This window comes from Orcinus orca, chromosome 5, assembly GCF_937001465.1.
Source record: "Orcinus orca chromosome 5, mOrcOrc1.1, whole genome shotgun sequence".
NCBI lineage: Eukaryota > Metazoa > Chordata > Mammalia > Artiodactyla > Delphinidae > Orcinus > Orcinus orca.
In genome coordinates this window covers 79,008,425-79,033,946 of record NC_064563.1, presented here as the reverse complement: position 1 = coordinate 79,033,946, position 25,522 = coordinate 79,008,425, and the positions used below count along the sequence as shown (strand labels likewise).

General features: G+C 47.3%; 1 protein-coding gene across 5 annotated transcripts in view; it reads right to left on the bottom strand.

Moving 5' to 3' along the window:
* Window positions 1-25,522, bottom strand: part of ITGB5 (integrin subunit beta 5) — a 122,966-nt gene that overhangs the window by 94,626 nt on the left and 2,818 nt on the right. Inside the window, exons 2-3 of one of the 5 annotated variants that reach the window (XM_049710334.1) lie at window positions 24,687-24,765; window positions 3,909-3,994 (exon numbers count right to left, since the gene is read on the bottom strand). In XM_049710334.1, the coding sequence (XP_049566291.1) occupies window positions 3,909-3,994; window positions 24,687-24,765 (165 nt within the window). Of the gene's footprint in view, window positions 1-3,908; window positions 3,995-7,304; window positions 7,325-13,409; window positions 14,078-21,005; window positions 24,766-25,522 lie in introns of those variants that run through there. The other 4 variants (XM_049710336.1, XM_004278815.4, XM_033403873.2 and 1 more) reach the window with 4 other exon arrangements.

The following is a 25,522-nucleotide window of genomic DNA, read 5'->3' as shown; positions in this document are numbered from 1 at the left end:
ATTTTTTTAAATATCCCCAAACACATTAAAAAAAATAATAAAGCAGCGGTCCCCAGACTTTTTGGCACCAGGGACCGGTTTCATGGAAGACAATTTTTCCATGGGGGGGGCGGGATGGCTCAGGCGGTAATGCGAGCGATGGGGAGCGGCTGATGAAGCTTCGCTCGCTGGCCCGCCGCTCACCTCCTGCTGTGCGGCCAGGTTCCTCACAGGCCACAGACCAGTACCGGTCCGTGGCCCAGAGCTTGGGGACCCCTTGTCTAAAGCCACCAGGGAAAATTAAGCCACAGTTAGAAAATGAAGACAGGAGAGCCAAGTTAATGGGGCCATACAGCAGACCCAGGCAGACAGAACCAGCATGAAGTGTGGAGACGGGGGGGGCGGGGGGGGGGGGCGGTGGTGAGGGCACTGGCTGACTCAAACGCCACACCTGTGGGAGAATACAGTGACGAGAGGGGGGACTGGGGAGAGGAGATGGAATTAGGCTACAAGCAGTGTTAAATGCAGAGTAAGACGTCCCCACCCCCACCCCAAATAAATAAGGAAGCCATTGTGGGATCTGGAGCGGCGGGCTCCTGACGGAATGTGTTCGGGGTTAATCTGCGGCGGTATGCAGCCCCAGGGTGGCTAGCGGCGGATCGGCACCCACGGGAACACACTAGTTAGGGACCTGGCCCTCCACTCGGCACCAGCCCTGCAGCGCACACACGTCATGTGTTCTTGGCAGAAACCTCACTTCTGTGCTGATGTCCCAGGATTCACTGTTAAGGCACTCGGCCACACTTATCCTGTCTTGCTAAGAGGCAGGGGTTGATCAAAACTATTCCTGAATGCCCCAAACCCAGCTCTCTGAAACACACTCAGGCCATGGGGAAAGTTCACCTCCCAAGAGGATGGGAAGCCGCGTTCCCAGGCAGGCATCACAGGAGGTTCTTCAGCCAAGATTGAGGCTATAAGCACAGAGCGAACCCAGGTGTGGGGCCAGGACAGTGATATGCTCCGCGAGATAACATCAGTCACTACCAGGATTGGGACGTCAGACTTGGGAAGTACTAGCACAGGAACGGAAGAGACCTAAAGTAGACAATGCAGCCCGGCTTCCTAATCGCACTGCCCACATTCCACTAGAAAATATCCGTAGATGACAAGGTTCAGGAGGCTTGGTTACCTAGCGGTCCCAGCCACAAGCCCTCTCATGAACTGATCTCATTTTGTACTCCCAAAATGCTGGAGGGTGAGAATTGTCATCTTCATTTTACATACCAAGAAAGTGACAATAGGGCTTCCCTGGTGGCACAGTGGTTGAGAGTCCACCTGCCGATGCAGGGGACACGGGTTCGTGCCCCGGTCCGGGAGGATCCCACATGCCGTGGAGCGGCTGGGCCCGTGAGCCATGGCTGCTGAGCCTGTGTGTCCGGACCCTGTGCTCCACAACGGGAGAGGCCACAGCAGTGAGAGGCCCGGGTACCCCAAAAAAAAAAAAAAAAAATTTAAAAAAAAAAGAAAGAAAGTGACAATAAATCATGGTAAAACTGAGACTTAAACTTTCGTTTTCTAACTCCATGTCTTTTTAGCAGGCTTCTTTTATCAAATATGAATTCCTGCCAGATTCTTGGCCAGATCTGAAGATGAATAAGACAAAGATTCTCAAGGAGATGATGATTTAATTGGAAGCAGGCATGAAAACAAATGCACAGAATAAGAGGCTATAAGTGCGACAGAAGGAGGACGGACTACAGGGGAGACAAAGAGGTGGTCATGGCCTGTACGTGCAGACATGTAATAAACAGCCACTCAGTGAAATCCTTCCATCAATCTTACTGAGCAACTACTATGTGCCAGGCACCAGTCAGGGTGTGGGGGATCCAGCAGTGAAGAAACCAGATAAAACCACTGCCATAACATTCTGGTGGAGGGAGCTTACATTTTAATTTCAGATGGATGGATGGATGGATGGATGGACAGATGGATGGTTGGACAGATGGATGGATAGATGGTTGGGTGGACAGATGGATGGATAGATGGTTGGGTGGACAGACAGATGTGTCTGGGGGAAAACCATGGAAGTTTTCATGGAGTAGATGAGTCTTGAACTAACTTTTTCTTTTTTTTTAATTTTTGGCTGTGTTGGGTCTTCATTGCTGTACGCGGGTTTTCTCTAGTTGCAGTGAGCAGGGGCTACTCTTCGTGGAGTGAGAAGCACAGGCTTCTCAGTGCGGTGGCTTCCCTTGTTGTGGAGCACGGGCTCTAGGCACGTGGGCTTCAGTCGTTGTGGTGCACGGGTTCAGTAGTTGTGGCGCACGGGTTCAGTAGTTGTGGCACACGGGTTCAGTAGTTGTGGCGCACGGGCTTGGTTGCTCCATGGCACGTGGGATCTTCCTGGACCAGGGCTTGAACCCGTGTCCCCTGCATTGGCAGGCGGATTCTTAACCACTGCGCCACCAGGGAAGCCCTTGAACTAACTCTTGAAAACTGAAGACAAGGTGTTGGTAAGGGAAAGGAGGGGAAAGCCGGGAAGGCCCTGCAGGAGAAGCAGCAGCACAGGGAAAACCATGAGGGTGTTCATCAGTCAGGACTCTCTGGGGACCTTCGAGTCATTCCCTGGGGCTAAAGTCTTGGGGGCAAGCAAGGGATGAAGGTGGGGAGGCAGGCAGGGGCTACAGAACTTGGATTTGTCATGCAGGTCATAAGGAACCAGTGAAAGGTTTTAAAGAAAGTTGATAACAAAGACAGTACAATTAAGCACAACTACGAGGGGTTCATATGTTGGGAAGAGTCCTCTCTCAAAGTAGCTTGTTTAGTAATCTTACTCTCTACTAGAAAAAATTCTAGAAGAGTCACATGGAAGAGGCAGTGTAGCCTAGAAGAGAGAGCCTGGGCTCAGAAGTCCAGGAAGCCAGACTGAAACCCTAGCTTTGGAAAATGGTGTGGCCTTCAAACAGTCACTTCCCTGCTCTGAGACTGAGATTTTCATCAGTAAAACGGGTGTATTGCCACCCACCCGACAGAGCTGTCGTGCGGATTAGACATACGATATACGAAGTGTGTGGCATCTAGTAGGGGGTCCCCACACGATTGTTTTTAGCCATCAGCGGCTAAAGGAGTCCCTAGACTTCTGGAGTTGCATCATGGCGATGAGGTCTGGCCTCCCAGGAGCCATCCTTGCTCCTCTTGACAGGCACGCACACTGAACTGCAGAGGCTGAGGCAGCCCAAATGGCAAATCTTGGGTTCTTTTAAGAATAACTTTAACGGTGTACTAGTGCAGAGAGGGTTTGTGCTCCATGGTTCTAACAAGTTTAGAAAAGTGACCCAGAAATTTCCCCCAAGACAGGAGGGTTAGAAATTGAATATTTCCTGATGAGCCCACCAAGCACTGGTATTTGTATTGCTTTACGATAGCAATATGTCTATCACCACCCCAAACTTACATCCCTTCCTATAGGGTTTAAAGAAACATCAGCCATTGTTTTCAAATAAAATCATTTCACAGAGGCCAGTTCATATTATTCATCCTCAGATAAGCCACTCCACAATGACTGGCGTCCACCAACAGGCCACCCACCCAGGCATGTTTTAAATTGTTATGCAACAGACTCACTTCACAAGCTCAGGTCTTTTACCAAATTGCAGAAAACTATACAAGAGTCATAACTGGTTCCCCCACAAAAGGGAAGGAAGACCTTGCTTCCCCCAAACAGGATTAAAACATTCAACACTACCTAGAGACCCAACTTATAAAAAGGTAGCTTTTCTTTTCGTCATCGCCTTGGGAGAAAGAGGAAGAGGCAATTCGCAGAATCTGCACACTTTCTGCACAGTCAACTTGTGTGCTGTGGTGCAGCCCACGCCCTCCCCCACCCCTCCCCCACCCCCTCACAGCACTCCTCCCCTCCCCCTCCCACATACCTCTTTGGAGCACCAGGCACATTTTGGGTGGATTAGCAGACATTCTTCACAAGAGGTGGCACTTCCACTAGTGCATATGTTGAGACCTTCAAAGAAAGATAAAGATGCACCAATTAGTTTCTGGCCGTAATCTCTATTAATGAGGCTTTTGAATGGGGCGGGAGGAGGAGTCACTTCCTTTTTTTTTTTTACCAGGGGACCTCCGTGAGGCCGAGGAGTGCAAGGCCCCCGTGCTAACTGCAGGTGAAGGCTCACTGGCCAAAGCTAAAGACTGACGGTTTTTGAAGCACCCACCACGTGCACACTTGTGTTTGCAACTCCCATTCCTGCTGCTGCACCCACTTAGTTCCCACCGCCTTCTCCAGTAACACAGCAGGTCCTGCCTCATTGAGGGGGAACAAGGCCCCTTTACACTTAGTCCAGCCAAAATGACAAAAATAGTACAAAAAGGAAAGGAAAAAAAAAACCGATCGATCTTCTTCAGGCATAAGAAAATCCTAAATCAGGTACTGTCACACCAAATCCACAGTGTACCAAAAGAAGCCAGCACAGCCCTTAAAGAAGAATACATCCCAGGGTTTCCCTGGTGGCGCAGTGGTTGAGAGTCCGCCTGCCGATGCAGGGGACGCAGGTTCGTGCCCCGGTCCGGGAGGATCCCACATGCCGCGGAGAGGCTTGGCCCGTGAGCCATGGCCGCTGAGCCTGCGCGTCCGGAGCCTGTGCTCCGCAACGGGAGAGGCCACAACAGTGAGGGGCCCACGTACCGCAAAAAAAAAAAAAAAAAAGAATACATCCCAGGAATACAATGTCAGCTTAAGATATGGGAAATCCATTAATTCAATATATCTACTAGTAGGTCAAGTAAGAAAAAAACATACCACCTCAGGAGGTAATAAAAAGGCATTTGATCAAATTCAAAATCCATCCCTGATTTTTAAATAAAATCAGAAACTAAGATTACAAGGAAACTTCTTTATTGCTATAAAAGTCACTTATTTCAAGCCCAGGCCAGTACCTCCTCCACCCCCGTCCCTGTGCCGTTCATATGGGGAGGGGCCTCCCGAGGCAGGCTCCACTGTGGTACTGAGGTTAAAGCCCTTGTCCCCTCTCCTCGCCCACCTCCCTACCTCACTCTACCCCCGCCTCCAGCTCCCACCCCCAACAGCAAAGACATCCTTGGTGAAACTTAGCATCCAGTTCTTTTTCTTCCTTTCTGAAACATCCCCGACAGATTTCTTTTGACCAAGAGCACAACTGGTTGGTTTTTCTCTGAACAGAAATAACTTTATTCGGTCCTCACAGCACTAACAGACCCACTGGTCTCCTCTGGTTACTGCCTAGGGGCACAGCAGATAAATAGAAAAAAGAAAAACCCAGGGCCACCAGCCCCAGGAAGAAGGGCTCAGACCATAAAGGGGAAAAAAAAAAGTCAACGAGATTAACAAGAGAGAGTGGAGGAGAAAACACCGGGAGGCAGAGACTATTCCCTAGCTCCACAAAACAACATAACAATATTGGTTGTAAGACATCTTAAAACTGTAACATTTCCCTAATTTGCTCATTTTAACTCTCTGCTTCTTCTTTGTCACTAGCAGTGAAAATCCTCAGAAAGTGGGTGACGCAGGAAGCTGCACTGTGTCACCCCACACTTGAGGGAACAAATACCATTTGGGATAAGAATGGCAGCTGGGATGGAACCTGAGGTGCTAGGAGGAAAGGCAGGGCAGTTTTGGGAGCCCACAGAGGGTGAGAATGATGGTTTTCCCCAGCCAGAGACCTCAACCTGAACCCTCCCCACCAGCCATCGCCCTGTTGGGGCCCCTGCCTCATACCCCTGGAGCTGGGGGACCACAATCTCACGGCCAGGCCTACAGCAGGACCTCCTGGGTGCAGTACTGGACTCAGAACACATTTTCCAGAAGAAACAAGCTGGGACCAACCACCGCGCACGCCTCATTTCAGGAGGTAGAGTCCTTTCCAGGTCCCAAACACTCACCAAGAAGGTCTCAGAATCCAGCCCACAGGGAAGTTGGGCTTGCCTGCCTCCTGTCCGCCTTGACAACCTCCTTTCCCATTTTAAAATGAATCCACTCACTTGGAGACGTTCAGATAGGCACTTTTTAAAACACCTTTTAAATAATGCCATTTGCAGCAACATGGATGGTCCTAGAGATTGTCATACTGAGTAAAGTCAGTCAGACAGAGAAAGACAAATATCATATGATATCGCTTATATGTGGAATCTAAAAAAAGGCTACAAATGAACTTATCTACAAAACAGAAATAGAGTTACAGATGTAGAAAATAAACTTATAGTTACCGAGGGATAAGGGGGGAGGGGAGGGATAATAAATAAATAAATAAAATAAAACAAAATATAATAAAATAAAAAAGCCTTTTAAAAAAGAGAATGATGGCAGGAAAAGTTTCAAAATGCCAGTTCAATGTTTTGGTCTAATCTCCTTACCTGAATCACTTTGCTGTACAGCAGAAATAAACACAACATTGTAAATCAACTATACTTCAATTAAAAAAAAAAAAATATTCCCCAGAATACTTAGCTTGAAGTATTGACATTAAATAAATAGATGTGGATAACCGAAAAAAAAAAAAAATCTCCTTACCTGTCAGAAACCACTACCTGAGGGGGTGAAAAAAATCAAAACTAGAATGAAAGTGACTTTTCTTCTGCTCTCCTCAACCTTATCAAATACACACTCAGGCCCTTGTGGCATGTCATTTGCTTTGATGTATAAAATCATTTCTATAAAAATAATGGAATTGCAGAACCCTGGAGCTAGAAATGCTTTAGCATGAGCTCATCAAGTCACCTCATTTTACAGTTGAAAACATGAGAAAACAAGAGTGACTTGAAAGAAGGAGCCCAGTCTACAAGTAAGAGGTCAGAAGGGGGCACTGGGGCTTCCCTGGTGGCGCAGTGGTTGAAAGTCTGCCTGCCAATGCAGGGGACACGGGTTCGTGCCCTGGTCCGGGAAGATCCCACATGCTGCGGAGCGGCCCGTCCGGAGCCTGTGCTCTGCAGTGGGAGAGGCCACAACAGTGAGAGGCCCGCATACCACAAAAACAAACAAACAAAAAAAAACAGAAGGGGCACTGGTCGGCAAGTGCCCACGTAGGGTACCTGCCTGGGGATCCCTGCACCACCCCAGATGCAGGCCATGTGACCAGTGAGCTCCAGGGTCCTCTGGAGGAGAGAAGTCCAACGGGCCCTCAGTCAGAAAGGAATTTGAGATTGGATGTCTCATTTATGTCTCTGCCCTAATCAACATAAATTCACAAACACCACTTTCTAAATAGCAGGGCCTCATCACTGAGCTCTGGGACCTTGGGTCGGGGGTCTCAGGTTCACAGCATTAAGGGCTCCTCCGTTCTGACCCACATCAGACTGGGCTCTGGTCTTCTGCTTTGTCAGCCCGAAAGACCTTGGACGTAATCCTGAAGAGGCTCCAGGGATGTGACAGGCACCTGGTATGAAAACATACTGAACAACTATAAAATATTTGTCATCCTTAATTGCTTCTGTTACTCTTACATATTCACATGCGATATAGTAAAGTAGTTTCCCTGCACTCAAAATGATTCCTCTAAAATCACATTGCTATAATTTGTAGTAACTGTAAATAGAAAGTAACCTTTTACAATCGTATAAAAATTAAAAATTTATTTTAAATATAAAAGTAAAATTAGGTTGCTGTTGGGACAAATTAAAATTCAAGAAACCCTGTTCTAAGCATGTCCCAAACGCCAAGCACTGGACTAGGGGATGCTAGAGATACAGAGATGAATGACCCAGGCCTTGCTCCCCAGGAGCTCAGTCTGCCAGGGACCAGGTAGCAGCCAGGAACTCAGGGAACCAGAAGCATAGACTGTGTGCTGATATGAGCCACGGTGCCAGCCTTACTCCCTCTGGCATCTCTCCTCTTTCCACCTATTAATATTTCAGTAAGCTTAGATTTGGCTGGATGAGTCACTTGGCACCAATAGCATTTTGAAAGGAAGGAAGCAATGAAAAAAACGTTAAAACAGCTGCAGTTCACAAATGTCAGAGTGTTGTGTCTAGGTCATGGTAATAGATGCTAGCAGCCCAGACAGTGGCCACAACTTTTCTTGGTTACTGTTTGCACAGTGACCATTCCAGCTCAATGTCAACTGCCTGCAGCCCTTAATGTCTCTGAAGCCAGGGGTTTACTGCAAACCATCATCTGAAAACACTGTCTCCTTCCCAAACTCATTGACTCATCCTTGCCTGTCATCAGTCATATCCAGGCAGCCGCCATGTCCGGCCGATTCTTCCTTCAAGATGCGTGAAATGTTTCTCCTAATCCATCCCTTCCTGCCTGCACCCTCCTCCAGCTAGGTGAGAGAAACACAATCCCGAATTACATTTTACTCATTGTTTTCGAGACAACAGAAAATAAAAACATTTCATCACTCTTGTTTGGGGGGGGGGGGGAGTGGTAAGGCACTGGAGTGCCTCTTCCAACATGCCCTGAACCACAATCCCCACATGTGACAAAGTCTTTCCAGTGCTGATTCTAGCAATTAAAGAGTCATCAGTCTAAAGATGTTACCATGAAGTGTAAATACGCCCTAGGAAGGATCTGTCTTGTTTATATCTTTACTGCCTTTCTGAACAGCAGACATCTGCAAAAACACGCAACAACGTCGGCTTTACAGATATGACTTGTTTTTTTTAAAACACCAATTCAAATACTAGAATACTACGTGGCTTTAAAAAAGAATGTGCATGCTCCCTATTCCCTGCACACTGATATGAAGCTCACTCGGATATACTTATCGCTAACCTAACAGAAAAGGCAAGGTACAGAACAGTGTGTTTAGTGCTGCCTTTCAATAAAACTGGGGGAGGGAGATCTGTAATAAATGTACAGAAAACACTATGGATCCATAAGAAACTGACAGGGATGGTCTGAGCAGGGAAGGGGGTGGGGGCAATGTCCCAGACTAACGGGCAACAAGCATGGAAAAGAGATCTCTCACCCTACACTTGTTATGCTTTTAAAAAGTATATGAATATATTACCTATTCAAAAATTTATTTTTAAAAAGACAACTGGGGACTTCCCTGGTGGCACAGTGGTTAAGAATCTGCCTTCCAATGCAGGGGATGTGGATTCGATCCCTGGTCAGGGAGCTAGATCCCACATGCCGCAACTAAGAGCCCTGGATTTTCGTTAATTATAACGTATTGATGTGGTTCATTCATTGTAACAAATATGCCAGATGAATGCAAGATGTAAATATAATAGGCAAAACCGGAAGTGGGGCATACAGGAGCTCTCTATACGACCTTCTCAAGTTTTCTGTAACTAAAATTGTTTTACATGTTTAGGAAGTTGAGGGTTTTAAGGTCATTGAAACCATGGTAGGAGTGGCCGGGCGGGGAGGACTCAACTGAGGACCAATCATTGTGTCCGTATCAGGGACCTAAAGGTAAGTGAGACGCGGCAATTCACCACGTAGCCGATGAGGCAGCCCCCAGTCTCTCTAACAGACAGAATATGCTATGAGAGCAAGGGAAGGAGAGGCCAACTCTGCTCCATCTGAGGGATGCACACAAGGCTTCACAGAGGACGGGACATTTGGGCTGGAGTCATGGGCTGAGGAAAAGGCTTTCCTGGCACGAAAGATCCAAGTACTTGTTCTGTCACTTATTGGCTACAAGTCATTTAACCTTTCCTGGCCTCAGCATCTTCCTGCAAACAATTCCAGGGGTGGATTAAACGGCCTCTATCATAGATTCCAGCTCAAAAAATCTTGACACACTCAAATGAGTTCTCTCCCTCACAACAATGAATGTTTCCTCCTAATAAGTTACATGCATGGTCCCTGACCTCAAAGCTAGTTGTAGGAGGAGGCAAGGAGGTGAGGACGGGACACTCCGCCTCCAACACACACACACAGTACCAAGACTCGTGTTCATCCATTCATTCAACAAGTATGAGTCAGGCACTGTTCTAGGCACAGAGGATACAGTGTCAAATAGAACGGACAAAGCTCCCTGCCCTCACGGAGCTTACGTCCTGGTGAGGGGCACAATGCTCAGAAGAGAAGATGGGCGATAATGCAGATAAGGAAGTACATTAGATGGTGCTAAGTGCTAGGGAGAAAAATCAAGGGAGGCAAGGAGACAGGAAGACTGTGGGGCAGGAGGCTGCAGCTCTGGCTGAGCTGGAGACACTGAGAAAAGGCTGGGGGGTGTGGGGGGGTGTGGAGGCGGCCCGCCGTGCAGAGATCTGCAGGGAGAGCATTCCAGGCAGAGGGAAGGCCTGCAGCTGAGCTCGAAGACAACGAGGCCCTCGGTGCTGGACTGAAGTGCATGCGGGGAAGTGGTGAGAGGCACGGGGGGCAGGCGGCATTCATGGAGAGCCTGGCAGGGCACTGGCAAGACTTCCGGAAGCCACTGGAGGGTTTGAAGCAGAGCGACACGATCTAACTTGAGTTTTAACAGGATCACTCTGAGCGAGAGTTGAGAATAACTCTACAAGAGACAAGCAACCATCTCTGAAAAACTCTGGGGGGCAGTGGGATAGGGAACTAGCCTGGAGGTGGGGAGGGGCACTCTACAGCCCTGCTTCAAGCATCCGCCACAGGGGAGGCGTCAAGGCCTGTCTGGGAGCAAACTTTTCACCATGTGGCCCAGTAATCGAACCCTGCATTCAACAGAAGCAGCAGCCTCACCAACAAATGGGCACCTATAAGTAAAGTGTTCCTTTACATTTAGAAAGGCCGTTACTCCCATTCCAACTAGAAAGAAAGAAAACACACCACAGCCCTCCGCCCCGACCAACTGAAAATACCTGTGAAGCGACCCCACCCCATTAACACAGCTGCACACCGCCACGTGAAAGGGGCACCATCGTTTAAGTACTGTGTAATCGTCCCACACGATGTTAAAACTTCTCAGAACGTCTCCATGAGCTCGCTGGAGGAGAAAAAGTAGTTACCAGGGTAGGCAGGCACAAAGGGCCTTCTGCCAACTACTTAGATATTTTAATTCTCCGTTGCCTCAGTAGCTAAATAAGCATGGAGAACAAGCAGGAGAGGAATACTAATTAGAGCTAATTAGGCCCTGCCCTCTTCTGCCTCAATCCCCTTTATTGAAAGTCCCCCTAATTCAAGGATGATGGCGCTAAAGTGTAAATACCTAGGGTAAACAGCAGCCGACACACCAAACCCCCTGTTTGCATTTCTGAACCTTTGCCTGGTTACCTGAGGAGGGCTGCAAACCCAAGGCCAAATTCCAACAGCCCCAGCATAGACCACGGAATGATGGGGGGAGGGAGTGCTGCCAAGAGGAGTGCAGTAAATAGGATAAAGGGCTCTCCTAGGATTTCCAGCATTCTAACGTGCAGGACATTCACCAGAAGAACATTGGATTTTTTTCCTTTTAATAAACAATGATAGCAAACATGACTCCAGTTCCGCAGCCCGATCAATGCCACACTCCTCCCTCCTTCTTAGCAAAGATCAAGGGCCTCACCCCAGAGAAACCCTTCCCTGGTTATGTGGGAAGGCCATATCTTCGGGTCCTGTCTGGAGGCCCTCGGCAAGGGGATAATAAGGAGAGCAGATAACCCTGGGATGGGGTCTGTCAGCCTGCCAGGGACTTGTTTGAAGTGAGCCCCCTCAAAGTAGAAGTCTATTTCCTGCTGGATTAAACACACAGATGAAAGATGTATACAAACTTTGAAAAACAGAAATCACAACGCAAATGGAAAATAATGTATTGAAAGAATTATTTGCAACTGGAAGTATTTAAGGTTTTACTAGAATCAGAATGTCAAACTGAAAGGAAACTAAGAAGTCATCTCCTTCAGCAGTTCCCAAACTTTTGGATTTCACAGATTATTAGGATCATTATGATTTAAAAAGAAAACAAAAAGAGAAGGTAAAATGTATATAGGATTGCCAGATTTTTTCTTTTGCTCAAAATGAAAACCACTCTCTATTATCATTACAAATTATTAAAAAGTTTTCCCACCAAAAATAAAAAAGACGTAATTTCAAATTAAAGGACAGTCCTTGGGAAGCAGGGGGCTGTTGGCAATGATATACTCCTGTGTGTGACACAAGATACATCCTTCTCTTTGCCTTTCCCTGGGGACCCATGAAAACATCAGCAATGGGCACTGGTTGCCAGTTGGGTGTTTGGAAACCGGTGATCTACCCCAAGCTCTGGAGTGAAAAAAGAAACCTGCTACAGTAATAAGTTTGAATTAGGCCCTGAAGAAAGTTTTTGTTTGCCTAGACCTCTCCTCTCTCTCAGACAGAAACCTCCACTGCCTTCATGTAAATGAGACACGGCAGGGGACAGTCCTTCCCTCCCTCGCAGTCAGACATTTGCTTCACGAGAGCAATCAAGAATCTCGGGCTTGAAAGTGAATCGAGCACCCCAACACAATTATCTCCTACGGGAGAGGAGGAAGTTTGGAGCTTCCTGCGTTTGGGGGAGGGGGGATGGGACGGCGGTAGCTCATCTGCCTGGCAGCCCCAGCGCCCAACAGAGCATCCCTCCGCTGTGGCCTCCCAACTGCCACATCCAGCCCCCTCCCAACTCCGAAAACTTAAAGCAGGTAACTGAGGGCTCCTCACGCAGCCGCCGACCCCGGGCAGTATCGCGCGAGTGCAACTGCACACCCCCTACCCTCCGTTCCAGAATCAATCCTCCAGAATTAAGGGAGTGTGCTGCACGGGGTGTTTGTAAACTCCGGGATAAAGCCAGGCAGAAGGAATCAGATTGGGATGTTCCAGCTGGGGCTTGGTTCCCAGGTGGGGCTGTGGTTTGGGACGCGGGTCTCCCCTCCGGTATGCGAGGGCTTGGGGGAGGAAAGAGGGGGTTACATCTTTAAAGGAAAGCGGCTGGCCTAGGCGCGGTGAAACTCTAGGATTCGCTACGAGGGCCTGAACACCCGCGTTTCCAGGAGACTAGCCCTCGGGAGTAGTAGCCCTGGCCCCCACGCTTTGGCTCCAGCGAAGACTCCGGGTCACGCGCCTCCAGCTGCCCTTCGTCTCCCCGGGACCAGGGTACCGGTGGCATCACTCGGCGCCTCCCAGCAGCCCGCCGCCCCCGGCCGGCCACAAGGGCCGCTTTGTGCCGGGAGTGCAGAGCCCAGATCCCGACGCGGGACTGGCGGCGGCCCTCCCCGCGCAATGGGCGCGGGCGCTCGCGGGCTGGGTCAGCAGACGGGCAGGGCTGTTTACTCAGGAAGGCTCCTCCTCGCCCGGGAGGGGACTGGAGGCCGACGACCGCCCTGCGGGGCTGCGGCGGGCCGCGCGCGGGGTGGCGCACGCAGTTCGGAAGCCCCCCACCGGGCCGTCCCCAGCGGCTCGCCACCTGGGAGTGCCCCGAGGATGCCTCCCACCTTCAGACAACGGCCCGGGGCCCTGCCCCTCCGAGACGCCAAGGGCGGCTCCGTGCGCCACAAAGTTTCTTTGCACCGCCAGCGGCACGGCTTACCTGGGAGCCGGGGCACGAGCGTACAGAGCCCGAGGAGGCAGGCGTACAGGGGCGCGGGGGCCCGCGGCATGGTGGGGCGCCCGGCTCAGCTGCGGCGCGGGCGGCGGACTCCGCGGGGACGTGCGGCCGGGGCGCGGGGGCGGGGGGCCGGGGGCCGCGGCCTGGCGGGAGGCGGGGGCGGCTGCGCTGGCCCGCGCCCCGCCGCCACCATCCCTCCCGCAGCGCTTGCCGCCGAGTCCCGGGGCCGCCGCTGCGCCGGCTCCCCGGCCGGGACGCCCGGGGTGTCGCCGCTCGGGACGGTCCCGGCGGGCGGCTCTGTGCAGGGAGGACTCCGGCTCCTGGACGCACCACGGGCTGAGGCTCCCCCGCGCGCCGGTACACTGCGCCCGTCGCCTCCGCCCCTTCCCTTTTCTTCCTCCCTCCGGCCCGCGGGGCTCCACTTTCCTCCTCTCCTTACTCCTCCCCTTCTCTCCCCGTCCCGGCCCCCGCCCGGCTGCCACAAGGTCAGCTTACGGCGAGGCGGGGCGGGCCGAGCTCCGCCCCTCCCGGGGACCGGCCAGCACGGGAGGCCGAGGGCATCCAGGTGGAAGTTGCTTCCGGCGCACCTGGCGGCCCGGGCAGGGGTCGAAATCCTGGGGTAGCGTCTGGCCCGGCTTCCCTAGCAGCTACGGGAAGGGGGAGGGGCACGCTCCACGGGCGAGCCGAGATTATACTTGGGGTTGCTGGATTTAAGGAGAGAGAGCGGGTCCGGGTCCGGGGCGGGGAGCGGGGAATCGTGCCGTGGCAGTCTAGTCCTCTCGAAGCCGCGCTCGCCGGAGGGACGGAGGCACCGGCGAGTGTTACCGCGAGGCGACGTGCTCTGTGGGGAAGTGAGGGCACGTGGGGCGTGGAGACACACACAAAACGCACTTTTCCCTCCCTCATTAAAGTTTTGCCCTTTACGCGGATTCGAGACTGGCCAATATGTCACTATTCTGCGTTTTTCTTATGTCGATACGCTGGCGGTTTCCGTGAAGCCGAACAAATAAACTGAAGAACAGATGCTCAGGTTTTCACCTTATCCTTTACACCTGAGCTGGTTCTAAAATTGACTGTAAGGGGCGGGGGGTGGGGAGCTTCCTCAAACAGCACGTGCAAAGGACCAGGTGGGCTTGGGCTCGGCCACGATGAGTGGGTTAAGACTGGAATGGTTTATAGGCAGCAGCAGAAGAGGCAGCCTTCATGTACCAATAGAAGGAAATAATAGTAGGATGCCTAACACGTACAGTACAGAAAGCACACAGCTAGCCAGGCACTGAAATGTAAATACTTACCTTGTTAATTCACGAAATCCTCCCCACAACCCTACTGTTATCCAGATGAGAAAACTGAGGCACAAAGCGGTTAACTTGCCAGGAGAAGTGACAGAGCTGGATGCATTATCCAAAAGTTCAGAATGCTTCGACTAAAAACAGAAGCAGTAAGCAGTAAAGAGCAAAGTGATCTGAACTTTGCACATCAGGAACCAGTTGGCAAGACGGCTCTGAGTAGGCAATTAGTTCTAACTGCCCAGATTAGGGAGCTGGAGTTTAACTGTGCACTCCCACCCCACACTCTACCAGGGTGGTGCCCTACTGCCAGAGAAAATGAACTTATCCTTGTGGCATCGTGTGCATAGAGGCCAAGCTCCAAATTCCACTTGAAGGACAGTGTTTTATGCTTAAACTCCATGGAAGTGTCATCATACTCTAAATATTCCCCATGTTCATTCTGATGTAAGAGTTATGCTTGTCCCCAAACATTTTCCAGTAAAATTTGTGCTGCAGGGGCTGCCCCAGGTTTATCTTGGGTCTTTCTGCCTCAGCAGAATGGCCTTGGGGCTACTTTTGTCCAAGCTTGAGAGGCAATGATTATAACTAATGGGCAGCCGGTGAAAGAGTTTGAACTGGGAGGTGTCAGTGCCAAGTGGTGATTTTAAGATTTTTCTGGTAGGGATGTGATGGATGGATTAGATGCAAGGAAAGTTAAGTTGCAGAAACTGGGTAAATATTGCATTGATAAGGACAAACAAATCTTGCATTTATCAAGCATCCTCTAAGTTTAGGCCCTGTGTTGTCTGATCTGTGCATCACCTTCCCCAGCCCAACATGGCGCTTTACTGTTCAGACCCAACACACACCCCTGTTTACCTGGACTGCACCTGGAAAGTGCTGCAACCCAATCTGCCCTCCTCCTGTCCCACCTGGCGGTTTCCAACCTGCCCAGACCTGCCATAAACAGCAGAATCCCAAGTGATGACAACATTCTTCCACATTCCATTATCTCGGAACTAGGCTGGAGATGATAGACGGCTCTTCTAATTCCTCCCAAGCTTTTGTTTTCTGGTTTGTGGCTTTTTCTTGTCCCGTCATCCTTCATTCTTTGTACTAAGCTGGAGAGTGGAAGTGCCTTTTAAATGCTTTGACTTCCTCTGACTGGCAAAGTCAGCGTGCACTGATGGCCTCCATCGGTGCTTCCCACAGCCACTGAAACAGTTCCCTTTGTGGCTGCCTCCACAGCATCCCATTTCTGATCATTGCTGAGCTTCTGGGCCCAAAGGAGGCTGCTGGTTGCATTGAGTTTGAATCTCAAGGTTTGAACACAGATAACCCAGAGGAATTTTACGTTTCTTATTAGTTTTAAAATAAGATTAATTCCTCAAAAAGTTAAATATAGAATTACCATATGATGCACAAACTCCATCTCGCAACTCCCAAAAGAATTGAAAGCAGGGCCTCAAACAGATGGTTATACACCCACATTCATAGTGGCATTATTCACAGTCACCAAAAGGTGGAAATAGCTCGAATATCCATCAACAGATGAATGGATAAATAAAATGCAGTATGTACCTACAATGGAATATGATCCAGTCTTAAAAAGGAATTCAATACTGACACATGTTACAACACATATGAACCCTGAAAACATTATGCAAGTGAAATAAGCAGGACACAACAGGACAAATATTGTATGATTCTATGTATAAGCAAATTCATAGAGTCAGAAAGGACAAAAGAGGTTACCAGGGGCTGGACAGAGGGGCAAACAGGAAGTTATTAGTTAATGGGTACAGAGTTTCAGTTTGGGATAATGGAAAAGTTCTGAAAATGGATCATGGTGATGTTTGCACAACACTGTGAGAATACTTAATGCCACTGACCTGTACACTTAAAAATTATTAAAATGGTAACTTTTGTGTTATGTGTATTTTACCATAATTTAAAAAAAAACTTGAAATCGGATGAGTTAAAACTTTTCTATTTCATAAGTCAGATTTACATGCTAATTCACTCCCACGATGAGTCGTCATATTGTGCAATTCAATCTATAATCCAGGTCAAGAATATTTTACTGATATAGAGTTGCAATGTAATATGCAGGGAAAAAAAAGTCGGAGGGGGAAAAGACAACAACCCTACAGTATTCACCTTAGTTTAGGTAATATTCTTAATTTACTCTGCTTTTAATAGTCATGCCTGGGGTTTGTCACAGTGCCAGAAATGAATGACCCTGATGACGGAATATTATAAAATTCTTTTGCAGCAATTGATAGGGCTATGAAACATGTATACAATTTTCTTTAATGTTAATTTTCACTTTTTTTTTTTTTGGCCACACTGCACGGCTTGTGGGATCTCAGTCTTTGACTGGGATTGAACCTGGGCCACGGCAGTGAAAGCCTGGAATCCTAACCACCGGGCCACCAGAGAACTCCCTAACTTTTTATTTTAAAAATATAAAATTATATTCTTTTTTATAGGAAAATGTTCTGTATAGGTTTTTCTCCCCCTATGGGACATGGTGTTGGTTAGGAAAAAATACTCCCCATGACAGCCCTCAGAGTTTGCAGCCCATACAGGACGGCCAAGGACAGACCTAAGGGCACCATCCACATAATGGATGAACACAGGAGATGGGCAGATGACAGGCCATGGTGAGCACAGCGGGTTCCATTTTGGTGAAAATAGCCTATTATGTTAACTGGCATATAGTAGATCTCTCAGCAATTTTTGTTTGTTTATTTTGGGGTTAAGCATGGACATCGTGGTCATGCCACAGCTGAGACGGGTAGAATTTCATATTGAGAGACGGAATACAAAACAAGTCTTGATGGAAATTTTCAACAATGAGGAAAGGTGTTTCTCTTTGTTGTTGTTGCTTTTAATGTACAAATGTAAGTCACAGAAATGTACCATTTCTCTGAAGCTAAGAAGCACATACAAACATTTTAACCTTATTTATGGAGCAGCTAGCACACCCTCGATAAATAAGTCATGTGCTTTCAACCTCTCTATTCATAGAATTATCAATTTTGAAAACACTCATGAATTACATCTTTCTGTAACCAATTTTCAAAGGTTAGTTTTGAAAATATTTTTAAGATTATATATTCTGGAGGGAATATATGTTTTCCAGCTTTCATGAACTGAAATATTTTAAAACAGTGTCCATTAATAAAATTACAGTAAAAGTTGTGATATTTTTCAATGAATTTTGGCATATGTTTTCCTTTTTTTTTTTTTTTTTTCCTTTTTAGAAAACTTTTCTTTAAAATTGTCTGTAGAGCTTAGACCCAGAGGAGACTGCTAGAGTCTTCCTCTAAATGCCCCTTTTCCACTCTGGCAAAGCCATTACAATTTGTTTCTCTTTTCCTAGAAGTTATCTTACACCACCTAAAGGGCACAGATGCTTTTCCAGTTATTTAACTAAAAAGTACAATGAATGAAGACAAGTACACAGACACACTCACACACACATACCCCTTTTTAATCATATCTAGAGACTTCTAGCATAAATACCAGGAAACGAGTGAGTAGGGAATGGGGAAGGAGCACAGAACAGGTATGGTCCATGCAGATGTGGCCTGGGAAGAAATGCCACAGAATGAGGGGAGCGTGATGGGATAGAGGGAAGTGAACACCATAGACGCTGGCAAGGATGGAGATATCTGAAGAGCAGAAGGAAGCGGCGGGAACTTGGGAATGCTCTTGGAGGCTGAGCTAGCATTCTGCCCTTGGCCACTTGAGTACCACTTTTTTTTTTTTTTTTAATAAATTTACTTATTTATTTTTGGCTGTGTTGGGTCTTCGTTTCTGTGCGAGGGCTTTCTCCAGTTGCGGCGAGCGGGGGCCACTCTTCATCGTGGTGCGCGGGCCTCTCACTGTCGCGGCCTCTCCCGTTGCGGAGCACAGGCTCCAGACGCGCAGACTCAGTAGTTGTGGTGCACGGGCCTAGCCGCTCCGCGGCATGTGGGATCTTCCCGGACTGGGGCTCGAACCCATGTCCCCTGCATTGGCAGGCAGATTCTTAACCACTGCACCACCAGGGAAGCCCCCACTTTTTTTCAATCCTCCTTTTCACCTACAATCCCCTCCGTGTCACCGCTCACTTTCATCTTGCCTTTCTCTTCTGTCTTGTCTTAGCTCTTATCAGTGGTCCTTCAGACAATGCTGGAGCTAGGAATTCAACAGCTTTTCAAAAGGTAGGACAAGCTTCTGACCCTTACCCCTTTCTGGGGGCCAGGTTTGGGGGTGTGATGGGGGGGTGGAAGCTGAGCAGCTTGCTGAAGGACCAGGTCTGCAGAAGTCAAGGGCCAACAGGCCTGCAAAAAGCCTCCAGCCCGGGACCCAACTTCAGCCTGTGTACAGGAGCTACTGCACCTTTTGTAGACTATAGCTCTTCATATTTAATTGCTGGTGGAGGAAAACTATAAATCTGGACTCAGAAGAATTCAGTTCCGGTCCTCAGTGCTATCAACTAGCTGAGCAGCCATGCAATTCCCTGCCCCTCTCTGGACCTCAGTTTGCTCAGCTGGAAAGCAAAGGATCTGGTCCATGCCAGAGCTGGCTCTATAATTACTGCTTGTGAACTCAAATGCGTTTGGCACTTGGCAGCAGGCTCTGGTTTACATAACCTGTTCTACCAACTAAAAATTGTCCTTCAAAAAACTACTGCCCTTTAATAGGATACAGGACTTGGTTGAACACATTCACTATGTGGGAAGATTGTGAGGGCCTGTCTTGGGAGCAGACTCTGAAAATGACCACTTCACCTCTTTAAGGGATGTCCCAAGGAGCCCACATCACCTCCCTGGCTAATCTACTCTGATTATTTAATCATCAATCACAGTGAGTTCTTCATTCCATGTAACCTAAGTTCCTTCTTTAGTAGTTTCCACTTCCCCAGCCTCACTGGAGATAGGCCACTATCCGCTCCAGCATTTCAGAGACGATACAATAAAACGTGATGCCTGCAATACCCACCAGAGGTTCCTCCGAGGGTCAACTCAATATTCAGACTCACAAGCCTTCTAGAGGCCACACTTGGCTTTAAAAGTCAAGACAATGTAGGGGGGAACCACAGCTGGCCAGCCTGGCAGCATTGAGAGTTCATCTCATGGGAGTTCTGCTCTCAGTCTAGCATAGCAGTCAGCTCAGGTGCAGGAGCTAAGAGCCTCGTTGCTCAGGTGTAGGCCCCTCCCCAGCTTAGAAGCCATCATATTTTGTAATATAACTCTAGGAGTATAGTTTCCGAGTTCCTCACAAAGACGAGCACAGTTCAAAAAGTCCCCACACTCAGAGAGAATGGAGTCCAGCCAAGTATTTATAGTTCAATCAGGTATTTACAGTACAAATCAATGCTGTAAAACATACCTCATTCTCCCCATTTGGACGCTGGGGCTTAGAGAAGAGATAAGTGACAGAGCCAAGATCTCCTGACTCCAAGGTCCACAGTTCTTTCTGTTCTATCAGAGCTGCCTCATTTTGAATGGAACTCTGATCTTCACTATGACTATGACATAGTCTTAATTCGAGTGTACTTAAAAGAAATATATCTTAATATTTTCAAAAGTGCAAAGTTTTCTCATAATTGGTCTTATTTGTGATCATTTCAGAAAATATTTACATGCAGGTTAAATTAGCAAATACATCTGAAAATACCTGGCACACAGTAGGCATTTAATAACTATTTATTGAATCTGGCTTGTACTTCCTAAACTGGGTCCCCACCTGATTTCTTAGGGTGACAGCTTCGACCCACTATTCTTCTGAGTCATGTTATGTTATACAGGGTGGCCATCCAGGGGCACAGTGGACCTTTCATTACGTGGAGCCCCATGCTTTATAGCTACCCTTGTAACATTCATCCCCAAACCACAATTAACAGCAAACGCAGGGCCTTTTACCCTTAGGTCAGTAGGCTGAAGTGTAGTTAGCTGTGGAGATCTGTGACTCTCCAGACTAGGGCACCCCAATCATGTTTTCCAAGTGGAGCTGAAGGACAAAGCCAAGCCAGACCCAAAGCAGGATACCTGCAAACTATAACTTGAGATAGCTGGGCTCCCTTCTTCCAAGGAGACCAGGAAGGGCATTGCAACTGTCTCCACACAAGAAGGCAGCACCTGAGTGAATGCCTTATTAGGTACAGCTGTTCAGCCTTCTCTTCAGAAAAAGCAGGTAGGGCACATGGTTGGTATAACTGAAGGATCAGCACACCAGGAATCAGATGATTATGCAACACACAAGGCCTTTCACAGCCTGGCCCCAACACGCATCCTCACACACACATTCTCACCTTTGCACGTCGTGTTTCTTCTCCATAGATGGTCATGGTTCCTGCTCTTTCCAGCTAGTAAACTTGACTCCTCGTTCCATACCCAGCTCAAGCCTTCCAGAACTGATTTTCATAGAATGTCTTCCTCCATGTTCTCAAAGGGCTCGGTCCTTCCTCTATCAGATGAGTTGAATTTGAAATTACTTGCTTATGGCACAACTGACTCTCTGACTTAATTGAGAATTAAGAGAGTAGGCGCTTAAGCATCTGGGGGATAAACAACAAAGTCCTACTGTATAGCATAGGGAACTATTAATATATTCAATATCCTGTAACAAACCATAATGGAAAAGAATATGAAAAAGAATATATATGTATGTGTATAACTGAATCAGTTTGCTGTACTGCAGAAACTAACCCAACATTGTAAATCAACTATACTTCAATAAAATAAATTTAAAAGAAAGTATTTGTGGAATGCCTCATTTTTTTAACAAATATTTATTGAGTGTATACTCTGTACTAGATACTGCTCTAGGTTAGGGATGGAATTGTGATATTTATGCAGAATCTTGAAGGGTGACATCATGTTGTAAGGGAGAGGGAGGGAGAGGACCAGAGACGGGATAGCTGTTCACAAAGCACCCATTTCCTGGTCTTCCTGGACATGGAGCTCTCCTATATTCCTCTGTCTCCCTGGGTGTGTTGGGTGTAGTTATGTGGCTAAGTTCTAAGCCAATGTGATGTGGGAAAAAATGAGAGGTATTAACACCAGACCTGACCCATAAAAATCTCTCTTGCGTGATCCTCCATGCTTTTTCCCTTTCCAGTAGATTGACGCAGATGAGTACAGTGTGACCTTGAGAAACATGTTCAAAATGAGGAAGCCATAGCAGGAAGGAGCCTGGATCGCCACGTAGAGGAGAGCAGAGGGCTCATGAGGAGCACCCAGGAGCAAGGACAGACGTCTCTGGACTATAATGCAGTCCACTGTCCAAATGTCTATTTGTGTTGACCCTTCTGGGGTGTGTGTCTTGTTTTAAGCTTGAGACTTAGAATAATAACAATAGAAAATTTTTAAAGATTAGTTTAAAATGATAGACATTCTATTATGGAATAAGAATTATGTACAACTTAGAGGGTATTGTATAAGTTAATTCCTCTCGAGAAAATGGTAAAGCTGGTTGGTTAGGGCTGGCTAAGAGAGGCTTTCTGTTATGGACTAAGCTTAAAAACAAAATACCTCAAAAGTGACATTACAAATAGACATTTGGACAATCGACCCTATTATAATCTGGAGACTTCTCTTGTCTTGCCCTAATTCTATTCTTTGCTTCCATAGTCCAGGATATTCCTTGCTCGAGGATGTTACTTCACTGAAATAGGGCCTTCATTCTTTCTTGTTTTGTTGAGGACCTTCTACATACCAGAGAAATAAGACAGAGGGTTTTTCTCCAGAAGCTCAGGAGCAGAGAAGGACTGGCTGATAAAGGTGGTACTAAGCAGGGGTGGGGGTTGGAGGTGTTCAGTGTCAACCCAGCGGGACCTTGGACCCTGTCAGGAGGTTATTGTTTCCAGCATAAGGAAAGAAGCCTCAAGGATTCCTCTGTCACCACATATGGGAAGAATACCACAGCTGGGCAGAGAGAGAATGGAGAGACTTTTCATTAGAGAGAAACTGGAGGCCCCTCACCTAAACAGAGAGGGAAGCCACAGCCACAGCTGGGGCCATCGGTAATGCACAGCAGGCATTTTGCAGATGATTTTAGATGAATTACTTTAATGGAGAGAATATGTTCTGAAATCTGAACAATGACGTAAGGACAGAATTTTTCATTTTGGGTAATAAAGGCCCATTAACCTATACACTCCAGGAAGATCTGGCACCAGGCCTAGTAAATATAGGACACTCTCAGTTTCAAATGTATGTCTCATCGTCTCCACGAACCATTGAAATATCCTACATACGTTAATATTTTGGCATTAAATGACAGAGGGCTGTGCTAATTACTACCCATAAAACTTTGGGCAAGTTTCTTGCCTCTATTTCCCCAACTATTGAACAAGGGTAATAATAGTATTACTTCACAATTATTGTGAGAATGAAAGGAAGAATTGTGCCTGGCCTATATTAAATACCCCATAATATATTAACTATTATTATTGTTGTTTTTTCAAACTGGCTGTCATCTGGAAGCAGGAGAGAATTCTTTTATTAGACCACATGTTCTGATTGTGGGCTCAGAAAATGTTACTGAGCCTGCGGGAATAATGAAGCCTTTGTAGTTTGCTCCAAGCTTTGTCTTTGAATAAAAGTGCACACATGTCACAACCTGGAGGTTGAAGAAAAGCTCCCCATACTGTGCCCCAGGGCTCTTCCCAACCTCATTCTCTAAAAACTCCAGCCAGACCTTGATCACCTCATAAACGCTGATGAGCTTAGAAATCTCCCACTGGTGGCATTTTTTTTAAACTTAAAATGATGAATTTTTCAATGCAAATTGATTTATCTTCTTTTTTATTTTGGAAAGCCATTAAATAAAACATTGATTATCTGAATAATTGTACCAAATTTTACGCATCATTAAGATGACATTAACATTACTTCAATTCTTAAGTTATTATAGGGCCACTGGAAAGAAACAATGTATGATTCTAATGATCCAGTAAAAATTATGCAAATGTGCAACAAGAGTGAACTGATAACATTCATGTTTCCCTGGCACAAGAGCAAGGAATGAAAAGACCACGAAAAAGTCAAGGGGGAATTATTTAGAATTGTTGCATTAAAAGTGAATGATTTCCAACAAGGCTTTTAAAACCGCTGTCCCACTGGAAGTTGGGTTTTTGCAAGCCATAGGAGACAGCACCACCTACTGGCTGCAGAATTTGCCCAGCGGCTAGGAAGAAGGAAGAGGGTGGTGGGTAGTTCAGGGGTAAAATTGCCCCAAAGATTTAAGTTTCAAGCTGTTTTGGTGTTGATGCCACCTGGACGATTGACCTCCTCCTCCATAAGGAAGCTCAGAGGCCACTGAAGCTTCTTATGCATAATAGATTCCTGGTTTCTAGAATCTCTGGGGAAGGAATGGGAAATGATGTGATCTGGGGCTTGACCTCAAGGAGCCAAGCCGCTGGTTGAGAGTAGTGATTCTCAAACTCCCCTGCGCATTCGAATCACTTGAGGAGCTTAACCCAGCCGGATGCTCTAGACCAATGAAGCGCTCTGGGATGGGACCCAGGCATCAGTGATTTTTAAATCTTCTCAAGTGACTCCAGTGTACAGCCGAGACCTTCTGCTGTCAGGGCAATGGTCCATCCCCAGCTGGTTTTACCCAGCGTTGACCTCAGGGAGCCTTCAGGCTGAAGCAGAGATCAGCAGAATGACATGTATGTGCTCCTGTGCTGTCTGAGGGCAGTGATTAGAGGATGCCTCCCTCAAGGTCAGAGAGGCTCCCGCAGGAGTGTCCACACTCCACTTTAAAAAAAAAAAAACAGCTCAATTGAGGTATATATACAATAAACTGTACATATGTAAAGTTTGCAATTTAAGTTTTGCTATAACCGTGGTAACCTTCACCACCATCAAGATAATGAACATACCCTTCAAGATTGAGCTGGAAGAGTCCTGCTTTATACTGTTTCATAACTATTTAATATTCTATGCCAGGCATTGTGCTGGGTGAGAAGGAAACACAGACTTACCATGCAGGACCTCTTTACCAGGGAAATGAGTTCCAGGACCCAGCTGACACGAGAGAGGCGATACTTCTGCTTGAGAGGGCTGTGTGGAGAAGGGGAGGATTTGAAAGTCAGAAGAGATGGTGTTTTAGCTGATCTAGACAGTTGGAGGTGTTTATTAGGCAGTTGAAGGAAAGGGGCATTTCAAGTGCAGGGCACAGCACAGGCAAAAAAATGGAGGTAGTATAAAATAGATAACTAATAAGAACCTGCTGTATAAAAAAAATAAAATAAATTCCAAAAAAATGGCGGTAGGAGGAGGTGGCATGTTTAGGGAACAGCAGGTATGCAAGTGTTAGAGCACTGCAGGGGTAGTGGGAGTGGGGACGGGGGAGGAGAGGCAACTCTGGAGCACTTGAGCCACAAAGAGTCTGGCTTGAATCTCTGAGCTTGATTCTCTCAGTGGAGAACCCCTGAAAGCCTTAAGCAAGGGAATATCATGATCAGATTCACATCTTAGAAAGTTCATTCTGACAGCCCTGCGAGGTTGCAGGACAGTCAGTTAGAAAACCTTTGCAAAGGTCCCAGTGAGCGGAAGCAAATGAATTACACGTCCTATTATGTAAGATCAAAAGCAACTTTGGAGACAAAAGCCATTTTCATAAATATTACACATACACATATTTGGAGCATTATTGTTATTCAAACAATAGCAATGAAATTCACCCAAGAATGGATGTACTCTGGTCCATGAAGCCCAGAGTTCTGTATGGCCCAGGACCTTTGAGAAGTGATGGAAACTGACATGGTGTAGTGCAGAGGGCCACGAGAGAGGTGGGACTCTTTAGAAAAGAGGTTCA